Raw genomic sequence first — 26,328 nt, forward strand, 5'->3', positions numbered from 1 at the left:
CAGAAACATGTCGACCACTTTTTACATCTGGGTAGTTATTTGCTAAAGCTACCATTCGCACTGTTTTTAATATTGAGAAGAGGGAGGTGTCCATTAAACATATTTTCCTTCTTTTACTCAATTGTAGCCACTAAACTTGACACATTTTTGGTTTACATTATTTAGCACTGCTTTTCAACAACCTCCTGATACCATATATTGATCACATCATAAACTGCTTGGTATGGATGTGACGGATTTGGTTGAGTCTGGCCAAATCTTGCACTGGGTACTTGATTTCCCATTTGGACTTTGAAGGTTCCCAAATGATGTAGGGCGGTACAGGGTGGAAGTCTGATGGGATCTCTTTGAGCATTTGGAGAGACCATTTGACAGATTTTGCTATTCCATTTGATTATAGCACACACCATCACTGGACGAGGCACACACTCATTTTTTGACCCCTTGCTACTCGTAGGTTGGTATGAAAGACCATGTTGGACCCCATGGACTAAAGCCTTCCATTTGGAGCATTTTAAAAGGCTCCCACAGAAAACTGTTTTAGTGTATAACTGTCAGGTGGGCATGCTCCATGATGCATTCTCACACACATGCTCTTTTAGTCCAAAATGGGCTTTTCTCTGTATGTAGTCTAAAATTACCAATAAAAGTTTTTTAAATAAAAAAAAAGGTTCCCAGCATAAAGGTTTTAATTACTGGCACTCTAAATAGGGACACGTATTTTCTGTTATGAAGATATGCAGCCACTCCTGCAAAGTGTATGCGTATTGATGTGTATGCAAGGCCTGCATGTCGTGGATGCACTAGTTAAATGATTTGTTGTATAGAAGCATCTAGTGGGTCAATTGTTTTGTTATTACAAACCATTTTCACTTTACTGCATAGCATGCTCAAGTAGTAGGTTTCTTGCTTCTTTAGGAATTGCCATGCAATCTAATGGTAGATTTAGGTATCCCTAACTCTTGGACTTCAGGTGATAAATAGCTAGGTTGAGCTCCTTGAGGTTTGAATGTCTGATTTCTCCATGGTTCTGAGTGAGAAGATTTGGGGTGAGGGGAAGCTTCTGGTGTGGAACCACCGACAGTTCCAGTAGAGTGGTGAACCCTGGTTGACGAGATCATGTGGGAGCTATCAAAAAGAGGGTGACAGATGTTTGTCTGAGCTTCGGAACCAGAAATGGAAAAAAGAGGGAGAGGTAGAAAAGTGTTCGCAAATATCCCGGACCAGTTCATCCATAGGGAATTGCCTTTGGACAGAGGGTGTGGGAACCTGGAGGCTAAGATTGGGCATTTTGAGGTCTGTGCTGTTGCAAAGAGATCTTTTTGTGGAAACCCCCATTTGTGGAGGTATGGGAGGAGGACTTGGGCACAGTTCCCACTCGTAGACTTGTTGCCACAACCTGCTGAGGAGGTAGGCAAAGTTGTTGGTCGTTCCGTGAGGGTGTTCTGCTAGCAGTTGAATTTTGTGATGTATTGCCCAGCACTAAATAGTCTGAGGGAGGCATGATAACTGTAGAGAGTGTGTCCCTCTTGTTTTCGTACATAGGAAATAGCTGTCATATTGCTGGTCCGGACTAGGACTACTTTCACTGTTGTGTGAGGTAGAAGTGCTTTTAGCGCTAGGTGAACAGCAATAAGCTCTAGGTACTTTATGTGGAGACTCTTGTGTTTGGTGTCCCATAAACCCTGAACTCGAAGATGTTGTAGATGGGCACCCCACCCTGTGAGGGATGCGTCCGCTGTGAGCACGTGATCCGTGGAAATGGGTCAATAAAGGGCCAACATTTTGATGGGTTTGTGTCTCCCACCACTGCGGAAAGCAATGGGCAAGACTGTCTACCAATACTATATCTTTTAATTGACCCCGTGATTGATTCTATTGATGTGCTAAACATTCTTGTAGAGGACACATGTTTTTTCTTGCATGAGCCACTATGGCAATGCATGATGCCACCATCTCTAGAAGTTACATCAAAGTTCTCACTGTTAGATACAGGTTCCTTTGGGGTAGTAGCAGTGTTTGGAAATTTAGAATTCTGGCTGTATTGGGATGGGCTAAGTCTGTTTCAGAGTTTAACATAGCTCTTAGATAAGGTTGCAGCTGTGAGGGTTGAAGATGGGATTTTCGTGCACTGACAGCAAATCCCAACTGATGAAGAAGAATTAAGTTAATTTGAGTGTGTTGTAAACACTTATAATGTGTGTTGGCTTTCATAAGCCAAACGTTTCGATATGGGGAGACATGAACTTGTCTTCTTAGATGAGCTGCTACTACTGCTAAACATATGGTGAATACTCTGTTTGCTGTTGATAGTGTTTTCCTGCTACCACAAATCTGAGATATGTGCGATGTGCTGGGTGAATCGGAATGTGAAAGTATGTGTCCTTTAAGTCTATTGTTGACATAGTCGCCTTGCTCTAAGAGAGGAAGCACCTGTTGAAATGTGACCACATGGAAGTGTTCTGACAGTATATACAGGTTTGGTGGCCTGAGATCTAATATTGGTCGTAGAGAACCGTCCTTTTTTGGGATTAGGAAGCAAAGGGAGTAAACTCCTGACCCTTGGTATTGCATTGGAACTGTTTGTTTAGCTCCTTTTGTTAGAAGGGCTTGTAGTTTTTGTTTGAGCAGTAGTTGGTGCTCTAGAGAGAGTTTGTTAATGCGCAGTGGAATACTGGGAGGATGGCTGGTGAGCGCCAGGCAATAACCATATTGAATAATGTTCAACACCCATTTGTCTGATGTAATTGGTTGTCAAATGGAAAGAAATTGATGCAGTCTTCCCCCCACAGGTGTATGTTATTAAGTCACTGCTTGTTGGTAGATGGAGAAGTGCGTGTTGGTGTACCTCTACCTCTGCTTTTAAAATTATTTCCTATGTAACCACCTTTGTAAAATCTTCTAAATGGGTAGGATTGATTTGAGGTTAATCGGAATATGTGTTGGCATCTGCAGAGGTACCTTTTGAGCTCCCCCTAAAACCTAACTGCGAAAGGAGCCTCTGTTAGAGGGTGACTGTAATGCACCCATAGCTGGTGCCATTTCTCTGTCTTTTTTCATCTTTTCAAAGGATTCATCCACTTGGTCCTTGTATTGCTTGCAGCACCTCTGGGGTAAACCCAGAGATTTGCAGTCATGCATGCCTTCTGAGGAGAACACTGGTGTTAATTCCTCTGGCTGTACTATCAGCAGCGTCGAACACATACCTAATAGAGGAATTGGAAATTAGTATTCCCCCCTGCACTAATTCCTGGCCTCTTTTCTTTTCTCGTCTGGGAGATATTGAATTAACGCTTCCAATTTGTCCCAGTGGGCCCTATCATATCCAGCCAAAAGACATAATGTATTGGCTATGCGCATATCATTGGCTGATTGTGCAGACACTCTTTTGCCTGAGGCATCTATTAGCTTGGACCTTTTCTTTGGAGGTGGTGCATCTCCTGAAGTTTATGGATTTGCTCTATTACGAGCATTGGACATGCCTAAAGAATCTAAAGGAAGCTGACCTCTAATAAAGATTGGGTCAGATGGTGGGGGTTTATATAACTGGGTGGTATAATTCTTGTCCGCACTGGATCTTTAATAATGTCTTCAGCATGCCTCATCATACCCTTTATCGTAGGAAACGGCTGTGTTGTCTTAAGTGTGGTCCCTTATGTTTCAAATAAAAAAATCTTCTTCCAAAGACTCTTTGTGTAAAGTGACTTTATGGTATGTGGTTGCTCTGGCCATCAACCTCTGATATAAAGTGTTGTCATCAGGAGGGGGAGGTTTAGCAGGGTATAGATCTAGATCTGTGTTTGTAGGAGGATCTATATTATAATCATCTCATGGATCTGGTGGTTGTTGGCCATAAGTGTCATCCTTAGTCCCTACATCAGGATTTGTACAAGGAGAGCTCTGTGGTGCGATGTCAAGAGGGCATCACACCACAGAGGTACTGGTGAAAATGGTTGAGGGGTAGAGGGTTAGTGTTTTTTTTCTTTTTGAGCGGGATTTTATATCCTGTAAACTTAGATTTTTGTTCTTTTGGAGGAGGGAATCACTGATTTTGATGGAATATGTCCAGTTTGTGGATTAATATAAATGTTCTTTTCATTTGGATCTAGCTTCTCTTTCATGGTTCCCAGAACTGACTACAGAGGTTTTTGACGAGTATCTTTCTATTTATGTGCCATAATTTTTGGTGCAGAGCTGGATTTGTCCTTTTTGCCTTACAGAAGCGATGCTTTAGGTGCTGAAGATGTGGTATCTCGACTAGAGCCCAGGTCAGGACGCTCGGCGTGTTTTTTCGGTGCTGCATAGAGATGCAGTTTGCAGACCTTCTGAAGTTCGGTGTGCAGATATTTGGAGTGGCACCGAGGGCGAAATTAGAACGGAGTCTGTTCCATCAAAAGATTACCCAAAGATGTATGTACGAGTGAAGTCAAATTAAACAGCTAGGCCCGAAGGCAGAGACTGGAGTGTTCTTGCTCCAACTAGGAAAGTGTCTGGAGTTTCGACGCGCTGAGGATAGAAAACACGCTCTAACCAATACCAACGTGGGTACAGTGGGTTGCGAACCGTGGGGATCCCGATGAATAGTCTCGTACCAGAGGACAGCAAACCACGTCCGAGCCTGATGGTGGGAAGAAAACAATCTAGTAGTGGAGTTGTTGTTTATGCCCACTATCACTGAAAGGAGGGGGTCACCTTACTTTGTGACTAGTAAAAGATTTCCTCTAAGAAAGCCTACTTGCATGCATCCAGACCCAACATTAGATGGTAGGAGTGTACAAAGCATGTGTATCTACAGTACACATGCCTCGAACATGGGATAATTAATCTGACAGACACAGGGTTCAATTACGCCATGATACTCCAATTGGGCGAGTATTTCTCTAACAGGTGCTGTAGAATCCAGATTCATAGAGTATTGCAGTCGCAATTGCGGGCTGGATCTTATAGGTATAATATGATAAAGTGGGACCTTACCCCAGCCAGCATGATTATGATATAGCGAGGGCCATTTGACATTTGCTAAAAGGATGTTGTGAGACACAGTTACATTTTCATTGAAAATTGCTCCGATGTGTGAGCTGTAGGTCACCCTAATCTGAATGTCAAGACCATATAATCTTTCTGGTAAACACATAGTCATAGTCCTGTGCTTGTCTTAAAGTCATGTAACGGGAAACACAGCTTCAATTTTGTTGATTTTTAGGGTGATCGTAATTGGAATTTTCGCGCGATTACTGAGTATGTTGCTCATGACTGAATAAACAATTAAAGGGTTGTATGCAGGCACTGTGGGTAACTAGGCTTGCCCTGGCAGACCAGTCCTTGCTGGTTGTGCCAACAAGGTGCACAAAACCAATGAGTGAACCATCTATAAAGTCTCACTAAATTAGAATACATTGGTTGTAGTTGTTGAGCAGTGATATTTGCATAATTAGGGAATTGTGTATCCAGCTAAAGCTGGCTAAGTCGCCGCCTCATTAATTAGTAGCCCTATACGTACTGGTGCAAGCACATAAGGTAGGGCTCAAATTCTTCTCCTAAGTGTCCTTTAACTTTAAAAACCCAAACGCGACTTTCCCCAAAGGATCTAACGGAGCTTGCGGGTGTGTTATCACACTGCACACGTCCCCGGTGGGTCCCCTGTGTCACTACTGTGGGTGGTGCCTTGGGGTTCTGGCGATTCTCCAGGCTCTAGGCAGTATGTCTAGTCAAGACGTGGTTCTTATACCACTTTCTTAATATATGGTTTGGTCCCCCCGGGTCCCATTGTATGTTGTGCTATTTACTGTCATTTTAGAACTGTACTATTGTGTATCTTGGACTCTAATCTCATAAAGAGATTAGTTATGTTATGTTATGTTAATTTAGTCTTTTATAGCGCGTGGCTACTCCACAGAATGTCCCGGCGCTTTTATTGAAAGCCTGTAGCAGAATAACACAACACAGTAAAATAAAACGGACCCAGCAGAAAGAAAGAAGAGCGAACTAAAGGGAAAAAAGCCAAGTTTTAAGGCCCTTCCTAAAAGTCAGCAAATAAGAGGTGCTGCGTAATGCCAAAGGCAGAGAATTCCAGAGCTGTGGCGCCAACAGCCTAAAAGAGCGACCTACAATGCGGGCCCTTTTTACTCGAGGGACCACAGCAAGGAACAATGATTCAGATCTCAGAGATCGGGCCGGATGGTAAAAGGCAAGCCTCCTTTGGAGATTAGTAGTGAGTGTTTAAAAATAAATAAATATATTTTATATATATTGTGTGTGGTTCTCCTTTCATTTAGTGATTCAAGAGGTTATAATCTGGTAAACCAAGCTGCTTTACACTCATTCAAGACTTAGCCTGAAGGCTGCTCTCCATAGATACCACTAGGATAGCTTTCAATAAAGGTTGTCTAAACCTTTCATCAATAAGGGTTGGTTGGACTGGTACAGGGTGCCCACTATAACTAGTGGACAGCATATACCAGGCCAACCTCTTACAGTCACCACTCACATTATTAAGGTCATGTGCAGTAACATGGGCAGCAGATCTACGATTAGCAGCTATTGCAATAAGTTGTGGATGCGCCATGATAAGAACAGTAATGGAAAGGAAGTGCAACGTAAAATGAGTATTGTCCTTTTAAACTTTCAAGCTTGAAAAATCAAAAGAATTAGGTGCTTCATAAACACTGTGGAGGATTAATCCGAAAAACCACAGACATCTACGATGGAAGGTCTAAGGGGCTTTATGGACACGCACAAGCACTACTCAGGAGACATGGATAGAAGTTCCAGACCAAATGTTTGTAGCGCCATGTTACAGGGATTCTATTTAGAAACAGAACTATGACAGAGATCACAGAACGACAGTATGTAGGGACTGAGTCAACATATAACATCAGTATTTATGGGCCCAAATCAGACTAGCTCATAATGCCATACCTGCCCTCCTAACCTTCACAGAGTAACAGATAAATTGGTACACCAGAACACAACACGCTATCTCCCTCACCTTTCGTTCTCTCATTCATGCTTCTCCACAATAAACTGAAAAGAGACACGAAGAAAGTTTATAATATTTATAGAAACGATTATGCTCTATCATGAAGCAACTGTGCTGCAATTAGAAAACATACGCAACTTAGCAGTGTGAATATCATTACAAGTAAACTGTATATAATAAAAAGTCCTGTCATGGCGAATAATAAATCTGCCTAAGCATACTTTTACTACGTGTGCACAATTATATATCAGTGATCTCTGGGATTAGTACTGGACCCCCATGCCAGGCATTTGTAGGTAGCTGGTCTACATCTCAGATTACGTGGAGCTGGCTCTCCTGACTGCAAGAATCCCCCTCTCTATTTGAAAAATGGCAAGTCTCAGCTTATATGATAAGAAATGCCATGCTTGAAAACAGTAGCTGGGTCTCTTTGTTATATCTAAATTTTAGAATCTGATAGTGACCGGCCACAGAGAAAAACAGGGCTTGGTGTTGTTCAACCTTGTACAATATGTTAAGACTTAGTCCCAGAAAGAAGCACTGAATAATAAAAATGTGCAATTTTATATTTCTAGAATAATATTGTGGCTCAAAAACAAACATGACGTGTGTGTAACGTCTGCAAAGCAACCTACAACATGCAAAAGTAAAGGCCCATAGGGAACTTTTACTAGCAGAGAATTGATAACTATTGCCGTATTTTAATGACCGAATTATAGATCGAAAGATCAGCTACAGAATTTTGTTTGTCATTTGGATTTCCTTCTTGGACAATGAAAAGAACGCTTGACCAGCTGCGGAGGAGATAAGACTACACACTAGTTAATTCTTCCTTTCAGAGTAACAATACTACATCCTCTGCACTGAACATAAAAAAACAATTTGGTTATGGTTATAAGCTGGTCACCTGCTTAATACGTTGGCCTACTGCTACTTTGATGGTCCGCTGCACTTTCGGTAGACGTCCTCTATAGACCTATTTGCTAAGTCCTTCCATTTTAAAGGTACACACTTAAACACACACGATCTGACCTTTTATCTACAAACTATTCCCTGCTCTGTTTCACACCCATAGTTGGAGTGAAGGCATAATGTGCTATAGGCTATTGACCAGGTCTGAAACAGAGCTGTCAGTTCGCCCATCCTTTCTTAATTAAAAACCACAACCTTATGACCTGTACTTACTGGGAATTTCTGGCTCATGTGAACTAATTGAAATCCCCCATTTCTATCACAAATGCGGTTCAGATACACAAAGATTTTTGCACACCTAATGTTAGCATCTCATCGCCTCTTTTTTAAGGCTAACAATTATACAATTTCGTCTGCTCTCTGTGAGTGAACAAGCCCCTGCTTTGTCCCACCAGGTCCCCCCACCTTGCTGTATGATTATCACAATATACCCACCACAATTCATCTCACCACATCATTAGACTGAGCCCGATTAAACTTACTACTACGATGAGTGAGTGGCAAATTATCTGACTCTCCCATCGTCAAGCCATTTCTTCCCCAGTAACATGAGCTGCAATAAATTGTAGCGATGTTTATTTTTTTTAATATTCTTACCTCTCTTCTGATGATTACTTACTACTGCACACAAAAACCTGTTCTATTGCCCTTTTGTGTAGGGCTGCCAGTCCCTTGTGTGGAAAACTATGGTACCTTTAATATACGACCAACATATGTATCACTTTATGATGCGGGCAATGCATATTCTTTGCTCCTAAGGTTTTGCATCATGATTTATAGCTACATTGACAAATTATTTTGTGAAATGCTTTCTGATAAATATGGTTTAGCAAAAAAGAAAAGCCTGACAAGAAAATCTGCACTCTTGTGCCACAAACTAAGCAAGTCATGTTGAATCAACATAGAAACATTGCCTGTCTTGATGATCTTTGAAAACCAACCAACTCAATCAATGCTTTTCAATTGCACGTGTGCCCTCTATTCTATACTTGTTTATATTGGAATGGACCTAATGAAATCAACATAAGATGTATTGTGCAGACATGGTGGACTCCCTTTCCTGACTATTGCTGGCTGAACAATATGTATGGCACTTTACTAAAAGTAATGGTTTACAGTTAGTGTCCTCTGTAAAGTACCTGGCCTGGCAGTTCGGGCTGGACTGCTCCCATTGAGCGCAGGGTCAAGACTGATTTGCACATAGCTGGGTCCAAACTGGAATGGCATGGTGAGCAAAAAAACTATGGATTTAGGCCCAGATCTCTGTACTGGGGTGAATGTATGATATTGCTCTGCATTTTGTTGATTAATCGTTCTTTTTGCATTTGTCACTCCGAACGGACGGGTATGCTCAGATGTGAGTCCCGTGCTCTCCAAGCCACTGGAGTCAAGCTATCCTGGATGATGAGGGCTGAAAGCCCGAAACCAGTCCTAGGACGTTGTTTCCAGCCTGGGGAGGACCTGGCCTGGCTGTTCAGGCTGGACTGTTCCCATTAGGCACAGGGTCAAAATTGATTTGCACATAGCTGGGTCCAAACTGGAATGGCATGATGAGCAAAAAAACAATGGAATTTAGGCAGACATCTCTATACTGGGGTGAATGTATGACATTGTTCTGCATTCTGTCCATCAATTGTTCTTTTTGCCTCTGTAAAGGAACAGCATGATCCCTGGGATAGTAGATAACATTCCATTGGTATCATGTAGCTTTTAATCAAGTTTGTAGCATCCAGTTTTTGAGAAAAATTACCTTGCTTTATGTTGCAAATCAGGACTTTCTTCAACTGTGAACTCTATGACATTATTCAGGATATGGTGGCTGTTCACACTCCTTACCGTTTAGCAAATTCCAGGAACTCCTTCATTTCTGCGAGGGAGTAGACATCCCCCAGAGGGTTGTGGGGGTTGAGGAGGAACAAAGCCTTCACAATGGTGCCCTGCAATGAAAGGCAAGACTCCATGAAAAAAAATGGATTTGCCAACAGACAGTACCGTTCAGCCTAAACATTCGGAGACCCAAAGGAGGGGAAACTGAAGAGTTGGGAATTTACATATACACGATTTTGACACATTACATGGTTTTAAATGCCAGGCTACCACATAACAAATGGAGCAGGAGCATATACATATACGACCCTGTGATTTGACTTATACTACACAAACTTAGGAGTGCTTCAGAAATATAAATCTAATGAAAGAGACAACCTCATGTGTGAATACCCATCACAAATGATCCTTTCACAGGGAGATAAAAACCAACTTGCCTAATAAATATTAATTACGCCGATCCCAATTTGAAGCCTACTGTGATTGGCTGCAAATGCAGAGATGAACGCCTGCAGGGTTTTTTTGGTTGTAAACCCATCTCTAATGAATCTAAAAGTAGTATATTGAAAAATAAAATTCCATTTACATGCCTGTTTCAAGCAAGTGCATAGAAATCAAAATGATGCTATGCTCAGAATCTGTCAGAAGGATACTGCCCTCGGACCTTGACTATTAACAAATCATAAACTCTTATGTTTGGATCTGATGATAGATTTCATGACAGCTGCCACAAAATACAGGATTTCTGAGGAAAAGGGAGATAAGGCTGGCTTCTCAGGAATCCATCAATAGAGACTGTAGAGGGGTGAAGTATTCTGTCCTCATCCACAATTAGACAGTCCTGACCCTCCAGGAAACCAGCCACCATGCTTCTGATGAAGTAGCAGAATGTCAAAAAATCAGATCACAGGCAACAGAGCTACCAGTGTGAAAGAGAAATCTCAAGTATTCTCGATTTTCTAGAGAACACTAGACCAGCATTTCCCAAACTGTGGGTTGCCAGCAGATATCTAGTGGGTCGCGAAACAGGCAATAAATAAAGATGCATTTACATTCATGTTGTCACATTTTCTGTGCTTCATAAACAGACGTCAAACATCAGGCTATGTCTTGTGACAAATTACTGCTACTTCTTTTAACATGGAGATTGGTGTTTACTTTTCTTTAAAAGAGAACAATGTAACAAGCTTACAGGATTACAGGAAGTGTGAAGGGAAAGGCTGTACAATATAATTATTTTGTAACACACAACAAAATGTAAATACCTGTAAATGAACTGTACAGATATTTCAGAATATATCAGCAGTTAGGAAAACAAAAATGAATGTTATTTTTATGTAATTCTGAAGCGTGATGGAAACAAAGATTTTAACTGAGTCAAAACAAATCAAGAGACTTATTCTTACTGATGCTCAAATGATACATATTCACTGAAACCCAAATTCCACATATAATCATTTGCATGCTATATAGTTTTATCAGTGAAACTGTAAGTCTGTGCAAATTTAGTGGCCATTTCAATGAAAAATATGCTTCCTATAAATCACATTAGGCTTTAGTAATATATTTGCGACAATGTGCTCCAAAATGCACCACCATCTACATACTTCACCCTTACCGTGGAACTTCACAAAGCCATTTCAATAGAGAATGTGCTCACTATACGTGCTCATGCACAATCATCCCACTTGTGTATGACTTTCACACATTCACTGAGAAATATGGATGCTACCTAATGATGGGAGCTAAAAACTTTGGATTTTGGAAAAGTATTTGTGATATCTTTTTTTTTAACAAGGAATAGTGTATTGCTTTTGTAAACATTTTCCCTTTTAATCTCTTTATTTTCTAAAGCATCTACAATATCATTCAAAATCCAAGGGACCACGCGACTGTAAACAGGGCATATTAAATGTAATCAATACATTTGGGCTAATTGTTATAAGCAGAAAACCATGACACACGTTTCCCTAAAAAGAATCCTTCTTCACAGGAATAAAAAAAACAATCTTTCTGCCTATTCACAAATTACAAACAGGGCAGCTTTCTTCCAAGAAATTGTAGGAATGTTAACATTGTTTTTCTAAAGCTTTTGAGCGATTTTTTCACTGTTTTTAAAGGGAAGGCTTTTTAGGTTGAGCCTAGCAGCAGCGCGCATACACTGCTTGCTCTGCAAGACTGCTGCAGTAGAGTTTGGGAGAGAAGCTGCGCCCACTCTACTCGAATATTCTTCATTGGCTTGTGTCATTGTTTTTCATAAATTATGCCTTCAGATTCGTTAATAGGCTTGTTAGTCCCTTCTTAGTACGACCTTGTCTTCATTTGTACCTGCCCATGGCCACTGGCCCTTTTACTTCATTTATTACACAGGACCTGTAAGCAGTATTTACTTTATTGAGATTCTCTTACTGCAGGCTGGAGCACGGCCAGGCTTGCAATGCCGGGCACCGGGCAATCCCCCGGTAGGCTGCCAGGGGTGGGGGCCGGTATGTACGCCGGGGCCGGTTTTGTTGCTGGATGGGGGGTGATTTTTTTGTACTGTACTCTCAGTACAGAAGTCACTAGTCATTGCTGTGCAGGCTTCAGCAATGAGCATTCATTATAAGACCGGCTGCTGCGGGCCAGCCGGCACGGCATTCACTTGACGTGGTAGGGTCACATGAATACAAGCAGTGCATCCATTACTCTTGCTGAGTGAGCGGTACTTATGTTGCTTAAATAACGCTCCATTTTGTCAAAATCAAAACGGACGCTCGCTGTGAATCCAATCTTGCCGCCTGCCAAGGGAGAGTGCAGTGGTCGTCGTGGGGGTCACCTGTCACTCGCACTCATTTACCAAACAGGCGACTGACCATACCGGCGACTCAGCTGACCCCGAACGCTCAGCGACAGCCGTTGGAGTTGCTGAGCCACCCCACCATTCTCAGACCGATGTTTGCTGCGGCGGGAGTCGTTATAGTAAGGTGTTTCCCGTATCTCTGTAAGTAGTGCCTCGTGATGATTCTTTATTCTCTCCACAGGGGAAATAATAATCATTATTATACGACACTCGTAACGGACGTCTCAATGTTTAACATTGCCCTCACTTCGGCTGCCTGCAGTTTACACTGGTTCAAGCGGACAGCAGCTATTTCAAATCATAAAGGTGAAAAAACACAGGTGGCTGAGACAGATATTTGTTTTTGGGCTAGGTCTGTGCTGCTCAACTACCACATACTTGCATACATATCTGGAGAATTTCTCGAGATAAAATCCAACGTACTCAAGTAATAAAATTTAGGGGCCATACTAATCCCGTTTTTGGTATCTTTGCTAAGACAACCAAGAGGTGCGGTTATTTTGTGGCAGGTGTGACAGTGGTTTCTAGTTGAAGGGTCTCAGAAGGATGTGTATAGCTATTAAAATATAGGCAGCGCCACACTGGAGGGCTACAGTCAGACGAGTATGAGAATACATGGGTAAAGCCATCTTTTCCTAGGTGACTGCGTTGTGTGATCAAGTGGAACAGAAATATTCCAGGGCAGAGGAAGGCAATTCCCATTTCCAATGCAGTTCTGCAGACATTTGTAACAATATTCCCGGTCAGCAGAGGCAGGAGTTGAACCCGGATGTCATGTGCACCATGATTAATGTATAGTACATAGAAGTCTTCTCAAAATTGTCGAAACTCCAGGACTTCGATCTATTGTATTAGTTCAGTATGGACGTCAGACGAAACCAATTATAACCTATTTAAATTGTGTTCCAACTGCAATTAACCATTTAAAACAGAATGCGTCTCTTTCCTATCAAGATTCCTTTCATCTGCAACCCTGTCCCAGCATTGGATGATTCCATTAGAAATGCTTTTTTTCTGCCAGTGGAAATGACCTCCCTCCTCACCTTGGCACCGCACTTTAATATTTTAGAGAGAATGACGAGTTTGGGTGCATTTTAAAAGTTTCCCAAAAATGAAGACTTATAGAGCGCACATTCACTATTAGCGACCCCCTGTTGAATCTGGAAAACTGCTATCAACAAGCAACTAAAATGCAACTCACAAACTTATCAAATTAGAATATTGTGGTCTCTTTTAAGTACTGGTTTTAAAAACAGCCAATGAAAACGTTGTGGCTCCCATTTACAGACTCACTTATGCTCCTAAATCAGATTTACCAGCTCAAATTGCTAGATTTACAATCGTGAGCCAAAGGTGACCGTTGCTGTCATACATCTTTTTACTACCAAATAATATTAACCTAGGATCATATAATATTAGGCAGTAGTAAATGGCATGCAAAGCGCAGAGTCGACATTTCAGTGCATGAATACCTGAAAGTCTGTGAATGTCCAAAAATACAGGAGTTTGTGGTCAGTCACAAACATCTCTCAATTTCTTTTCCCACCCTGTAGAATAACTACTGTTAAAGTAGCAAGAATGGCATGGGCTCTGGTGCAAGCAAGAACAATGCCCCCTTTGACTGCTGATGGGGTAATACAATAAAGCACTATCAGATTTCAAGAGCCCCTCTTGGATCTGGGATCTGGTGCCACAGCACCTGCTGCACCAATAGTAGCTATGCTCCTCGTGCTTGGGTAAATCCATTTCTTGGATGGAAAAGGTAACAAAACACTCAGTCAATGTAGGGGTACTCATTTCAGTACTGGATAATTTAGCCAAAACTCTTTAGGGAAATGAGAAAATGATATAACCTTTTAACTCTCTCTGCAACTCTGGACTCTACCAATAGATATGTTGACTAGCAACAGAGAGAAGATAGGCATGTCTGTGCCTGTATGTAAATGTACTGAGAGGTGAAAGAGAACATATATGTTAGTCTATTCATGCAGTCATTAATTGTAGACTGCTGACATCACTACACCACTGGTATACGAAATAAACCAGGGAATAGACTGTTACTTGGCCAGAGACAGGAGCAGTGCCCTCCATATTGACCTACCACTGACAGCAAAGGCATGGCAGACTGACCTAACTTCACTATGCACAGAAAGCACTACTATCTTTCACCTTTCACTGATAGCAGAGCACAGCCATTTTTAATTCGCCAATGACAGCTCAGCTAACACTCACCTTTTGCAGATCAGTGTGATGTGAATGAATGAATAAAAGTAAACTTGTATAACCCTGTCTTACCCAAAGGCAATTTGGCACTGCAAGCCTTCTTGCCAGAGATTGATCAGAGCCTAATCGTAGAGTAACTGGTAGAGTGAAAGGCTAAGTCTCGATATGATTCTTCAAAATAATATGGCTTCCTAGGAACTTAATAGCTGTGGAAAATTTTTCAAATGCACAATTTTGAGTGAAAAGTAATTTTGAATATTAGTGATATTTGTGATGAATTCTAGTTGTAAATGTTGAAATAATAGCATTGCAAACAAAACAATTTTGAAGAAATTGTGTGTTTAATAATGTGATTTAGTTGTACCACATTTTTATGAAGCCACCATTTTTTTATATGGTTGTTGTTCTAACATTCTGTTCATCTTGCTCCTGCTCATTCCTCCTCTCAATCAATGTCCCCTGCTTGTTTTCTCTCCACGTAGTTTTCACAGAGCACAAGGTACCGTCATGCAACTGGTCACTTAGGAGCAATGAGTTGCTACTGCTTAGAGGAACAACCCCACACCATGTGGCTTCTCTGTGAATGTGCTAGTAAGTTTGCGTAACATGATGTAGGTAACGCAATACTTGTTGGTTTGAAGAGGGACGTAGCTCTGCAGAGGACAGGTGCTAGATATCGTGGATAAGAAATGAGGAAGGATTATTGGGTAAGGAGTGTCCTAAACTACACAGAGATAAGGGGGATGTGCTATTGCAAGTGAGTGGTTATCGCTCGTCTATATGTTAGGTTATGAATATTTATTCAGCGCACAGCTGCTCCAGCGAAGGAGCGTCCTGGCGCTTGACAAGGTAGCCAGCACAACACAACAAAGAGACAATAAACTAAGAGAGAACAGGCTCAGGGAAATAAAAAAGTCTTGATAGCCCTACGAAATAAAAAGAGAATATCAGACGCACGTATCTCTAAAGGGAGAGAGTTCCACAGAGCCGCAGCCCGAACTCGAAAAGGGCGGCCTCCAGCTCGGCTAAATTTGAACCGAGGGACCACTGCTAAATCCTGACCCAAAGATCTCAGGGAGCGGGCAGGGAAATAGGGCGTCAAGAGATTCGTGAGAATCGGGGCAGAGAGGCCCTTGAGAATTTTGTAGGACAGGCAAAGCACTTTAAATTGTAAATGTAAATGTATTTGAGCTTATATAGCGCACAGCTACCCGCAGTGGGTTTCCCGGCGCTTGCTTAGGGAGCCCGTCCTGGTATTCCCCTGTGAGATAACCCCGGCAGGGTATCCACAAGGTGAAAGCCAGGCATCCCGCCGCGAGGGCCCGTTGTGGAGATTAAGCAAGCTATTGCCCAGAGTCGCAGAGTGTGAACCCGTGAGTCGAGAAGGCACCGGAGCGAGAATTATCGAGTCCGTGGAATTTTTAGCCCAAGACCCAGAAATACCAGCTTCTTCCAAGCGCTGGAGAAGGATTTTATGGGATACGGTGTCAAAGGCGGCGCTAAGATCTAATAAAACAAGCGCCGCCGTTTGATCCGAATCTAACCCCATGCGCAGATGTTCCACCATGTAAAGAAGGGCTGTCTCCGTGCTGTGGTCAGCGCGGAAACCATTCTGCGTAGGGTCTAGGATATTTGCCCGCAAAAGGTGGTCCGAAAGGACTATTCACGTGTGCCTCCGCTACTTTTGTTGGCCACGGGAGAAGTGATATCGGACGGTGGTTCTCTGGTTTAAGAGAATCTAAACCCGGCTTCTTCAAAATCGGCGTAACCACTGCATGCTTCCAACTGGCAGGAACCGTACCAGTAGAGAGCGAAAGGTTGATCAAAGAGCGCACCGGTAAAAAGTCAAGAGACAACGGGTCGCTGAAAAGAGCCGGTCTCAGTGGATCTACTGGAGAGCCGGACTTAGTATGTTGGGCCAATTGATTAAAACCCTCAGGCGATAAGCAGGGGAAGGTATGCAGGACCGTGTGTTCCTCGGGCCTAAGAGACGGTCCGGTATACTGAATGGAAATAGGAAATGAACGACGGATGGCTTGGACCTTCTCCAGAAAGAAGTTCGCCAATGCCTCACAATGTAAAATAGAGCCCGTGTCGTTGGTAGGGGCCTTTTTTGCCATTAGATCTTTAAGGGCCTTAAAAATAGCTTTGGAGGGGTTAGAGCTGTTGCGAAACTCAAGAGAATAAAAAGCTGCACGCGCTCTGCAGACCGCGCGATGGTAAGCTTTAATAGTGGCAAGATATGACACTTTTTTACTAGTGTCATAAGCTTTCCGCCACTCTCTTTCAGCGCGTCTGCATGCACTCTTTAATGTACGTAAAGAGTCATCGTACCAGGGGCTAAAGTCCCTTACGCTACATTTGCTCAGGGTAACCGGGATGATGGAATCCAAGGCACGGGTGATCCACTCGCAAAAAAGGTTGTAGCCCATTTCCACGTTATTAAACGGGCCAAGTGGGTCCTCAGACAGAGTGCGGTACAGGTTCTCTAATCTAAGTTTGTTCCAGTGTCGTCTAGGGACGACTCTGGCCATGGGTTTAGAGAGGAGCTCATACAGTGGGCACTGGATCCTAACCAAAAAAGGTCAGTCCAGGCAAGAGGGGTAGAAGTTAAAACCCTAGCCTCTGTGAGGTTGGTGAAAAAAGGGTCCAAAGTATGCCCTCCCACGTGAGTGGGGTAGGTAACCCGTTTAGACAATTGATAGGCTTCCAGATCCGCCAGCGTACTACTGACAGCAGGGGTGGTCAGACTTTCAAAATGGAGATTCAAATCCCCTAAAATGGAGAAATTAGCACATCCTACTGCCAGCATACCTATAGCATCTGGGAGGGCCTCCCTAAACGCCACGTCACTGCCCGGTGGACGGTAGATTAACATGCCGGAGAAGGAGAACTGGGGGCTGATGGAAATCTGGAAAGAAGCACTTTCACAGCCCGCAATTTTTAAACCTCTCCAGTCACAGGGATAGCATGATCTGACAGCAAGCGCTATACCCCCACCTCTAGTAGGGCGATTAAGCGTGTACACCGAATATTCCGGCGGAAAAGCCAAGTTAAGGATAGCGGTATCAGCCTCCTGCAACCATGTCTCGGTGATACAAAAAATATCAGGAGACTCATCCTTGATCAGGTCATAAATAGCCTGGTAGTGATTCACCAGCGACCTAACATTCAGATTCCAAAGAATAAGCTTGCGTGGGAGGCATTTACTCCTGGGTGCTGAAAATGTACCCATAGAGCAAGGAAGAACGGGAGTACGAAGCGCCCACCTACCACAAACACACTGGTAGGGGCCACGCAGTGGGCTCGCAGAAACTGCATCACAACTGGCGACCTGATGTCTAATAGATAGTAAATCATCTCTAGAATAGCATATCGACGTACTCACCGCGACACTGGCAGGACGTGGCTTAGACATGACCGGCACATCCGGCCCGTGACCCGGACGGGTGCAGACGGGCGCAGACGGGCAGGACTCTGGCACGACTCAGGCTAAGCGAGAGCGCGCCCGCTACGCGATACCGCTGCGCTTGGCATGGAGCATTAAGTAGGCGTCCCTCACTAGATCCTGCGCACAAGAGCGCTCGAAGATGCTGGCGTCCGGGCAAACAACACCATTCGAAGATGGCCGCTATGAAAATAACCCTACCTCGGGAACCGGACCCGCTCAAACAGCGGTGTGAACCAATTAGAGTGCAGGTGAGGGGGGCAAAGAGTCCCAGGAATAAAAACCAGGTAAAATAACCAAAGGATAAAGCAAATAGAGAACGAGTGAGTTAAAAACAGCAATTCACAATGAAAGCGCAAAGCGCTAAAACAGCAGTTCGATACATTGTCCCAAGGTCTCTTCAATGCATCATGCGGGGAGAAGTTTCTCCAGTGAATTAGTGTGCAAGCAAACCCACACCCTTAGTGTGATGAGGTGAGGTTGGTTGAAGAGAAGGCCTTAAAATTGCAACATCCAAAGTGGCTTGCACCAAAGGGAGATTTTTTACTAGTGCTCAAAATGGAAATATAGAAACGTAGGTACTCCTTGTCTCAGAGTGCCTGTTTGCTGCTGAGATGTGCTGGTACTCTCCCATTAAAAGAATTGAGGGCAGTGCTGAGAAGTACCCGTACTATTCCTTCATAGTTAAAGTGCAGGTAGCGAGTACCTGATAGTCCCTCCACATTTACAGCACTCTTGATTAGGTCTAGCTACAGAAAAGTCCAAGCACCATTAGCACTAGTAAAATGTTTTTAGATACATATTGTTCATACTGATTGATGAGATAAGGTAAGATAAGTCCCTGTCAGCCTCAGATTCCTCCAAATTAAAATCCGGTTTCATCTGCTTTATTACATCAAAAAAGGCCATGTTTGTTGACTCTTAGGGCTCGTGCACTTTACCACCTCTAACCAGTGCTACAGTTCTTGCGCTCTTTCCTTTCAAACATGGAAAAACTGGCTAACACCAAATTGGCAATTTTAAGTCACTTGTAAGTCCCTAGAAATGTGGTTCTACATATACCCAGGGACTGTACATTAAATACTGCTAGAGGGCCTGCAACACGTATTGTGCCACCCACTTAAGTAGGCTATTTAAAGATGTGTGATGTAAAGGCCAGGGCCTTTGTGTTAATTTTTCATGCTTTCTGGCAAGGGTGCCATTTGAGACATTTCCATTCCTTCTGTGTGCTTATGTGTGATGTTTTCATGCTTTCTCGTCTGGGTGCTAATTATGTGTGCTATTTCCTTAGTTTCTGGCCTCAGTGACCTGGAGCTGGAGGCTCATGTGTGACATTTCCATGTTTACTGGCCTGGGTGCTTATGTGTGACGTTTGCATGCTTACTGTCCTGGTGGTGTGATCAGGCCTGGGTCAGTGCCTAGGTACTCATGTGTGACATTTCCACAGTATTCTGGCCTCAGTCAGTAGACTGTGTGCTCATGTGTGATATCACATGTCAGTGCTTAATGTGTGATAACATGAGTGACAATTTACTATGCTTTAAAAGTTAATACAATCTAATATGTAATTGTGGGACTTCGGACCGGGGTTGCGACAGTATTGCGGGGTTCTCAAAAAGATTCGCACACACTGGGGTACTGGGTAGTGCAGGTTTTATTGCTTTATACAGGCGTCGTTTACGAATAGGCACTCTGTAAAAGGGTAGGGGTGAGTCCGCCTCCTCCGTTCTGGCCCGACCTCCTATTCCTCGCCAGTCCCAAGGTCTTCTGGGCGTTGTAGGCCTTTTCCCTGCCGTCCTGCTGGCCTTTGGGCTCCGGTATCCCAGAAAGGAAAGAAAGAAAACAAAGTACGCTTCAGTACTAGTGCTGAGCCAAACGTTCCACGGGTAAGGGAGTGAGGGGAATCACACGTGCAAGACCCAAATCTGACTGTGGGACGTGAACCCTTGAGAAAACCCCAAGGGTGTGTAGGGGGGGTTTTACTTTATGCGGGTTTCCCTCGGCTACCCGTTTCCCACGCTCTGGTGTCGGACCGTACCTGGGTGAGCCACACTTCCGTGTTAGTGTGGCTGGGCGATGCGCGTCCCGCAGAGCCCCCTGGCTTCTCGCGGTACTCCACCTCAGGTCTATAGACTGGTCCCGCCGCCGGCTTCCTCCTTGGAATCGTCCCGTAACTCAGACTCGTCTCCGACTCCGTCCGGCTCCACCTTCCTGCTTTCTCTCCGCTCTCCTTGTCCTCCGACCTCTGATCTTGATCTTCCTCCGACCTCCGCTCTTGATCTTCCTCCGACCTCCGCTCTTGATCTTCCTCCGACCTCCGCTCTTGATCTTCCTCCGACCTCCGCTCTTGATCTTCCTCCGACCTCCGCTCTCGATCTTCCTCCTCCTCCGTCCACTCGACTCCGCTCTCTCTCCACTCGCTCCACCAACCTCCAACTCCGCCTCCGGGTGTCTCGCACACCTGGCTGGACTCCGGAATGGGTTTTACGTCGTCGGGACGGGCGTGGCGCCAATCCGTCTCCGCCCCCTTAAAGGTGTAGTCCTGTAGGCTCACGGCTGCAGGGTGTCTCCGGACGATGTCAGGTGTATTCCAGGCCTCGGTGTTCTGTGAAGAGAAAGTAGACACATTACTAGGCAGACCAGGGGGGCCCTCGTCGGGGTCCCCCGCGTCACAGTAATAAAAAATGTGTTGAGAAAATGCTTTTGTGAGAAGTTGGCCTGATATGTAGTGTTTCCAATTCTGGAACCACTGGGTATCAGTCCAAACAAACCCCAAAGATGTCAGGTTGTAAGTCAACCTTGTAGACAAGCTATCCTAATGGTAGCATGGACTAAGCAGCCTTAAAGGCTTAACTTAAGAGGTCGTGTTAAGCGAGCTTGTTTTACCACATACAATCCTGTAATCAAATGAAAGGACACCACACAAGTATATATTGTAAAAATATATGTATTTATTTCTAAATTACTCCCCAGTACTCTTTATGAGGAAAGGGGCACAAGCGTTAAATCAAAAGCACTGTTAAACATATAAAGTTGGCACAATTATGGCTGAGGGCGGGGGGCCACTCAGACCATATACTAAAAAAATGGTATAAGTAACACTTATCGAACAATGGTTAGGCCTAGGGCCTAGAGATTCGCTGGGAGCAGTCAGGACAAGCAATGAAGAAGTCGGGAGTAGCCCACAGGAGACGGGTGCAGCACGGAAAGTGCGGCGCGCACCAATGTAAAGTCAATGGTGCGTAAAAGTTAGTTAAAGTGAATTAAATGATACTTCCGCTGAACCTAGGAACACAAAACTTTAGACACAGACCCTAGAGGTGTGTACCAGTGTAAGGACACCGGCGTTGCAAAGTTACCTCACCCACGGGCCGCGGGTGCACAGGGTCGAAGTGGCGTCGGGTTCTGTCACGCAGGTTCTTGGTGCTTGGAGCTGTTGCAGCTGCAGGCGCTGTGAAGCAGAAGTGTCCGGTGCGATCCAAGGGTGGATCGAAGTAGAAAAGTACCTGAAAGCAGAGGGGACAGAGTCTGGGTCACTCAGCAGTGACCAGGGTGGAACCAGGACGGAACCAGGCAATGTCGGGCGCAATCAGGCGGTTGTCGATAGGCTTCTCTCCGCTGTCACGTGGGCTCTGGGGCATCTGCGACGTCCAGGAGCAGGTCACGATCTGTCCCACGTAGGCTCTCGCCGTCAGCACCGTCGGCTTCAAGATTGCAGCAAACAGCACTTGGCAAAAGCAATCCACGCAGAACCGGGAGATTGCTTATCACTCGAACCAGGAGGGTCAGAGTGGGTGCTCCTTTTCACAGGAGCTGGTGCAGATCTGGAGCAACCAGAAAAGCAAGTCGGATTTCAAGTTTCGTCGGCACAGGGGCCACAAGCCAGCTGGCAAGTGACCGGGCCAACGCGTCGAGCACACACAGGCAGAAGGGCCCCACGCAGCACTCGTCGAGTGTGGAGGGGTGAGCTTTGGTGCAAGTGGAGCTCGGGGCTGGGGCTTCTCAAACCCCGGTGTACAGCTTCGAGGGTCACTCGTGGGCTGCACGGTCAGCGTCTCGTGGCCTTTTCAAGATGGCGTGCCCCACGCTTCCGGTCGCCTCCACGGGTCTCAGCTCTGCAGGGACTGTGGATCGGGCAGGTAGAAGGCAGGCAAGCTTGATCTCGTCGATCTCTGTCGCTCGAGTTCCGGCGGGAACTGCAACAAAGCAAGGGTCGAGGGCTGGATGGTGCCTGTTTGCACAGGGTGGTCACTCCTTGACCACAAGGGAGATTCTTCAGTCTTCTCACGTCGTGTAGAAAGTCGAAGGGTCCAGATTTCGTTTCTTATGTTTCTTCAGGATGATCTGAGTTGCATTGGCACTGCTCCCCCTCTTATTCCAATCTGAGGGGTGGATCTCCTGCTAGGTCCCTCCCCTATGGGTGGGACCAGGAAGGGGGGTGGTTACACCCCCTTTCCTTTGTCCAGGTCTCACTGGAGCTGGGGCTGGGCTGCCCCAGAACCGGTTTGACCGAATTATGCAAGGGGAAGCCTTGTGCTCCCCAGGCACTGTCTGGTTTCTTTCAAACCTCCCTGCTACAATCCACTATCTCCTGTCTGGGGTGGTGTCACACCTCCCTGTGACAGGAAAGCCTTTGTCCAGGCCTCCTCTGCTGAGTTTCGGTCAGCAGCAGGAGGTCAGACATGTGTCTGTGGCAGAAGCATCCATTTTGTGGATCTGAGGCTCTTTTAAAAATCAACCGCGTTTTAGCAAAAGTAACATGTCGTCCCCTCTAGAGGGGTGGAATGCTACCCCCGTCGCCAGGACTGGCGAGGGGGTAGTATTCCAATTCGTATGACACCTTACACGACATGTTTTGATAAAGCCAAACCAAAGTTAACATATAACCGCGAGGATTATAATGCACTTAATAGTATATGGTTTGGCATTATCCTGGAACAGCTAAGGGAATTGGTCCCGACAGCTGCAGACAGGCTCAGCTCATGCTAGAGCACCATCTCACATTAAACCACGCACTCTGCCTTCAGGATTGTTAAGGCCTGCCATAGGAGTGGCTCACAGGTCTATATGTGTCCAGATAGGTTTAGATATAGGCATACTATATCTAAGCAAGGGGTGATTACACCACCTTGCCCCAGCTGAGTGATCAGCCAGTTGTGTCAATTTTAGATAGCCAGCCAGGGGTGGCAAAAGATATGCTGCAGCCCCTGGTAGGCCTTGGATGCACCTATGCCCTGGGCACCTATAGTGCTCTGTACAGGGGCTGATAAGGTGACCCAAGCCAATCTAGTTATGCACCTAGGGTACATGGAATCCATTTTACAGAGAGAGCAGATAGCCTGGGGCCCTGATTAGCAGGGAACCAGGCCAACTAAGTCGAAAACCAGCTAAACACAAGGCAAAAAATCTGGGGTAACCATAGTCAGGTAGCCACCTTCCTACATAACCCCCCCCCAAACGAAAGGAGATAAGGCTATCCTTGGCCAGGTAAGCCTTTATTGCCTGAGTGGCCATATAAGGAAGTACCTGCACTAGCATGGGTACCCCCTGTCTCATGGTCCACTAAGCAGTCCCTCACCCTAGGGGTATTAGAGGGTCTCCACCATAGGGAATCACTACCTTGGGTGTGTTTATGCAAAGTTAAAGGCTGGTTTGGATATGGAGCATTGAAGTGAGGCTCCACTATTTTTGGGCTCAACTTCCTCCAATTATCTTCCACCATGTGTGCCTTTCTTTCTTCAACTGAGTTGCACTGAGCTCTCAGGGTCAACCTCTGGCTACCTAAAGCTGGAGGCTGGGTCCCTCTGTTTGGCTTGCTGGAGGGACAGTTCAGGTTTGGGCCCTTTGGGTCCCAGGTTTGGCTGTGCCCAACAGAATCCATCTGTGGGAGGTCCCTAACTGTTTTTAAGGGGGCTCCCTCAGGAGTTTTTAAAGTTTTCACCTTACTAGGCCTACTAGTTTTGGTGCCCCTAATCTGTTGATGGGGGTGCTTTATTTGACAGGGGGCCCTCTGGGTCTCACTGTCCTTCTTGTCCTCTGCAGCCCTGGGCTGACTAAGGCAAGGTAGAGAGGGGCAGGTTACCTGCTCCAGACTGGATCCCACCTGAGAAGGGTCCACTGCCATCAGAGGCTCTGTCAGGCCAAGCCTAACAACCTCTGGGGCAGTTCCTTCATCAGGGGTAAGATCAGTTCCCTGAGGAGGCTGATCCTGTCCTACTGTCTGGTGAGGGGGAGATTTCTCTTCCTCCTCCATGCTCTCAGTTTGGGTGGAGTGATCCATCATTTCAGGCTTCACAACACACATATCTGTTTGAGTTTGGGCTGTGGCCATCACAGCCCCACCAACCTTTTCAGGAGGAGACTCAGTTTGGGTTTCTGCTGTTATCATAACAGCTTTGCTATTCTGTTTTGGAAGAGCTTCTGGTAAAGATGGGGCAGAGAGTTGCTCAGCCCTACCAACCTTTTCAGGAAGGACATCTTGAATTGGGGCTATAGCCAGTACAGCCCCACTAACCTTTCCATTGGAATTTACCATTCTAGAATGGATTTCCTGTTCAACCTCAGCCCAGGCTGAGATTTCCAAATCATTACCCAGTAGGCAGTCTACAGGCAAGTTTGGTGACACTGCCACTCTCTTTGGGCCAATGACACCTCCCCAGCTGAGACTTACTACTGCCATGGGATGATTTGTTTGGATGCCATCAATGTTTGTTACCTGGTATGTGGCACCTGGTAAAAGTTGCTTAGAGGGGACTATACAGTCAGCCACCATGGTGATGCTAGCCCCTGTGTCTCTAAAAGCTTCAACTTTCAAACCATTGATGATGGGTTCTTGTCTATATTTGCTCAAGGTATTTGGGCAAACTGAGAAGTTGGCAAACCCCATGCCAGTCTCATAAACAAGATCATTTGGGGATGGGGACCTGGATAGGCCAGGGTCCCCTTGGGCTCCAAAAGTAAACCCACCCAGATTCCTGGGTGTGCTCCCACTTCCTGGGGGATTACTGCTGACAGTAACAGGAGGTGTTGGAGCTGGCTTTGGAGGCATGTTTTCTTTATTGCCATTCTTGGGACAACAGTTGTCTGTTTTGTAATGCCCAACCTGTTTACAGGCATGACAATAAGGCCTTTTCTCTGTTGAAGAAGTGTCGCGGGGCCCACCCATTTCCTTGGAATTTTGGGGCCCTGGGGAAGTCTTTTCTTTACTTTTATCCCCACCCTTATCTTGAGGCTTGGTAGACTCCTTCTTCTGGTTATTGTCCTGATTCTTAGGCCTAATCCTGGTTCTGACCCATTTATCTGCCCTCTTTCCCAATTCTTGGGGAGAGGTCAAATCTGAGTCCACCAGGTGCTGGTGTAAGAGCTGGTTCTGACAATTACTTAGGATCTGCTCCCTCATAATCAAATTATACAATCCTGTGAAGTCATGTACTTTGCTGCCATTTAGCCAACCCTCCAGAGCCTTAGTTGCACAATCAACAAAATCAGTCCAGTCCTGAGTCTGTGTCTTCTGGGTATCTCTGAACTTTAACCTGTACTGTTCAGTGGTTAAGCCAAACCCATCTATTAGGACACTCTTCAGGACTTTGTAATTGCTGGCATCCTCATGTCTGACAGTGAGGAGCCTATCTCTCCCTTTCTCTGAAAAGGAGTACCATAAGATTGCTGCCCACTGTTCCTCAGGAACCTGCTGTACCATGCAGGCTCTCTCCAGAGCAGTCATCCATTTGTGGATGTCATCCCCTTCCTGATAGGGGGGCACAATCTTTGTCAGGTTTCTACTATCATAGGACCTGGGTTTCTCTTTAGGAACTTTGCTGCCACCAGTGGCATCTAAGCCACACAATTTTCTTTCTCTTGCTAAAGCAAGTTTAGCTTGAGCCAAGGCTACCTCTTCCCTTTCTATTTGGAGTTGGACAGCCCTCATCCTGGCCCTATGCTCTTTTCTCTGGGAGGGAGTCATCCCTCTTTGAGATTCTCTTGAGGCACTAGAAAGATGAGAGTCCCTTGATTGAGATCTCACCCTCCTGTTACCTGGGA

At 45.1% G+C, this 26,328-nt stretch overlaps 1 protein-coding gene across 2 annotated transcripts in view; it reads right to left on the bottom strand.

Moving 5' to 3' along the window:
- The window catches only part of LOC147659414 (1-aminocyclopropane-1-carboxylate synthase-like protein 1), a 210,216-nt gene that overhangs the window by 64,709 nt on the left and 119,179 nt on the right, over nucleotides 1-26,328 (bottom strand). For both annotated transcript variants that reach the window (XM_086951760.1, XM_086951759.1), the window contains one exon: nucleotides 9,788-9,888. In XM_086951760.1, the coding sequence (XP_086807886.1) occupies nucleotides 9,788-9,888 (101 nt within the window). The remainder of the gene's footprint in view (nucleotides 1-9,787; nucleotides 9,889-26,328) is intronic.

This window comes from Lissotriton vulgaris, unplaced genomic scaffold (assembly GCF_964263255.1).
Source record: "Lissotriton vulgaris unplaced genomic scaffold, aLisVul1.2 SCAFFOLD_461, whole genome shotgun sequence".
Classification (NCBI taxonomy): domain Eukaryota; kingdom Metazoa; phylum Chordata; class Amphibia; order Caudata; family Salamandridae; genus Lissotriton; species Lissotriton vulgaris.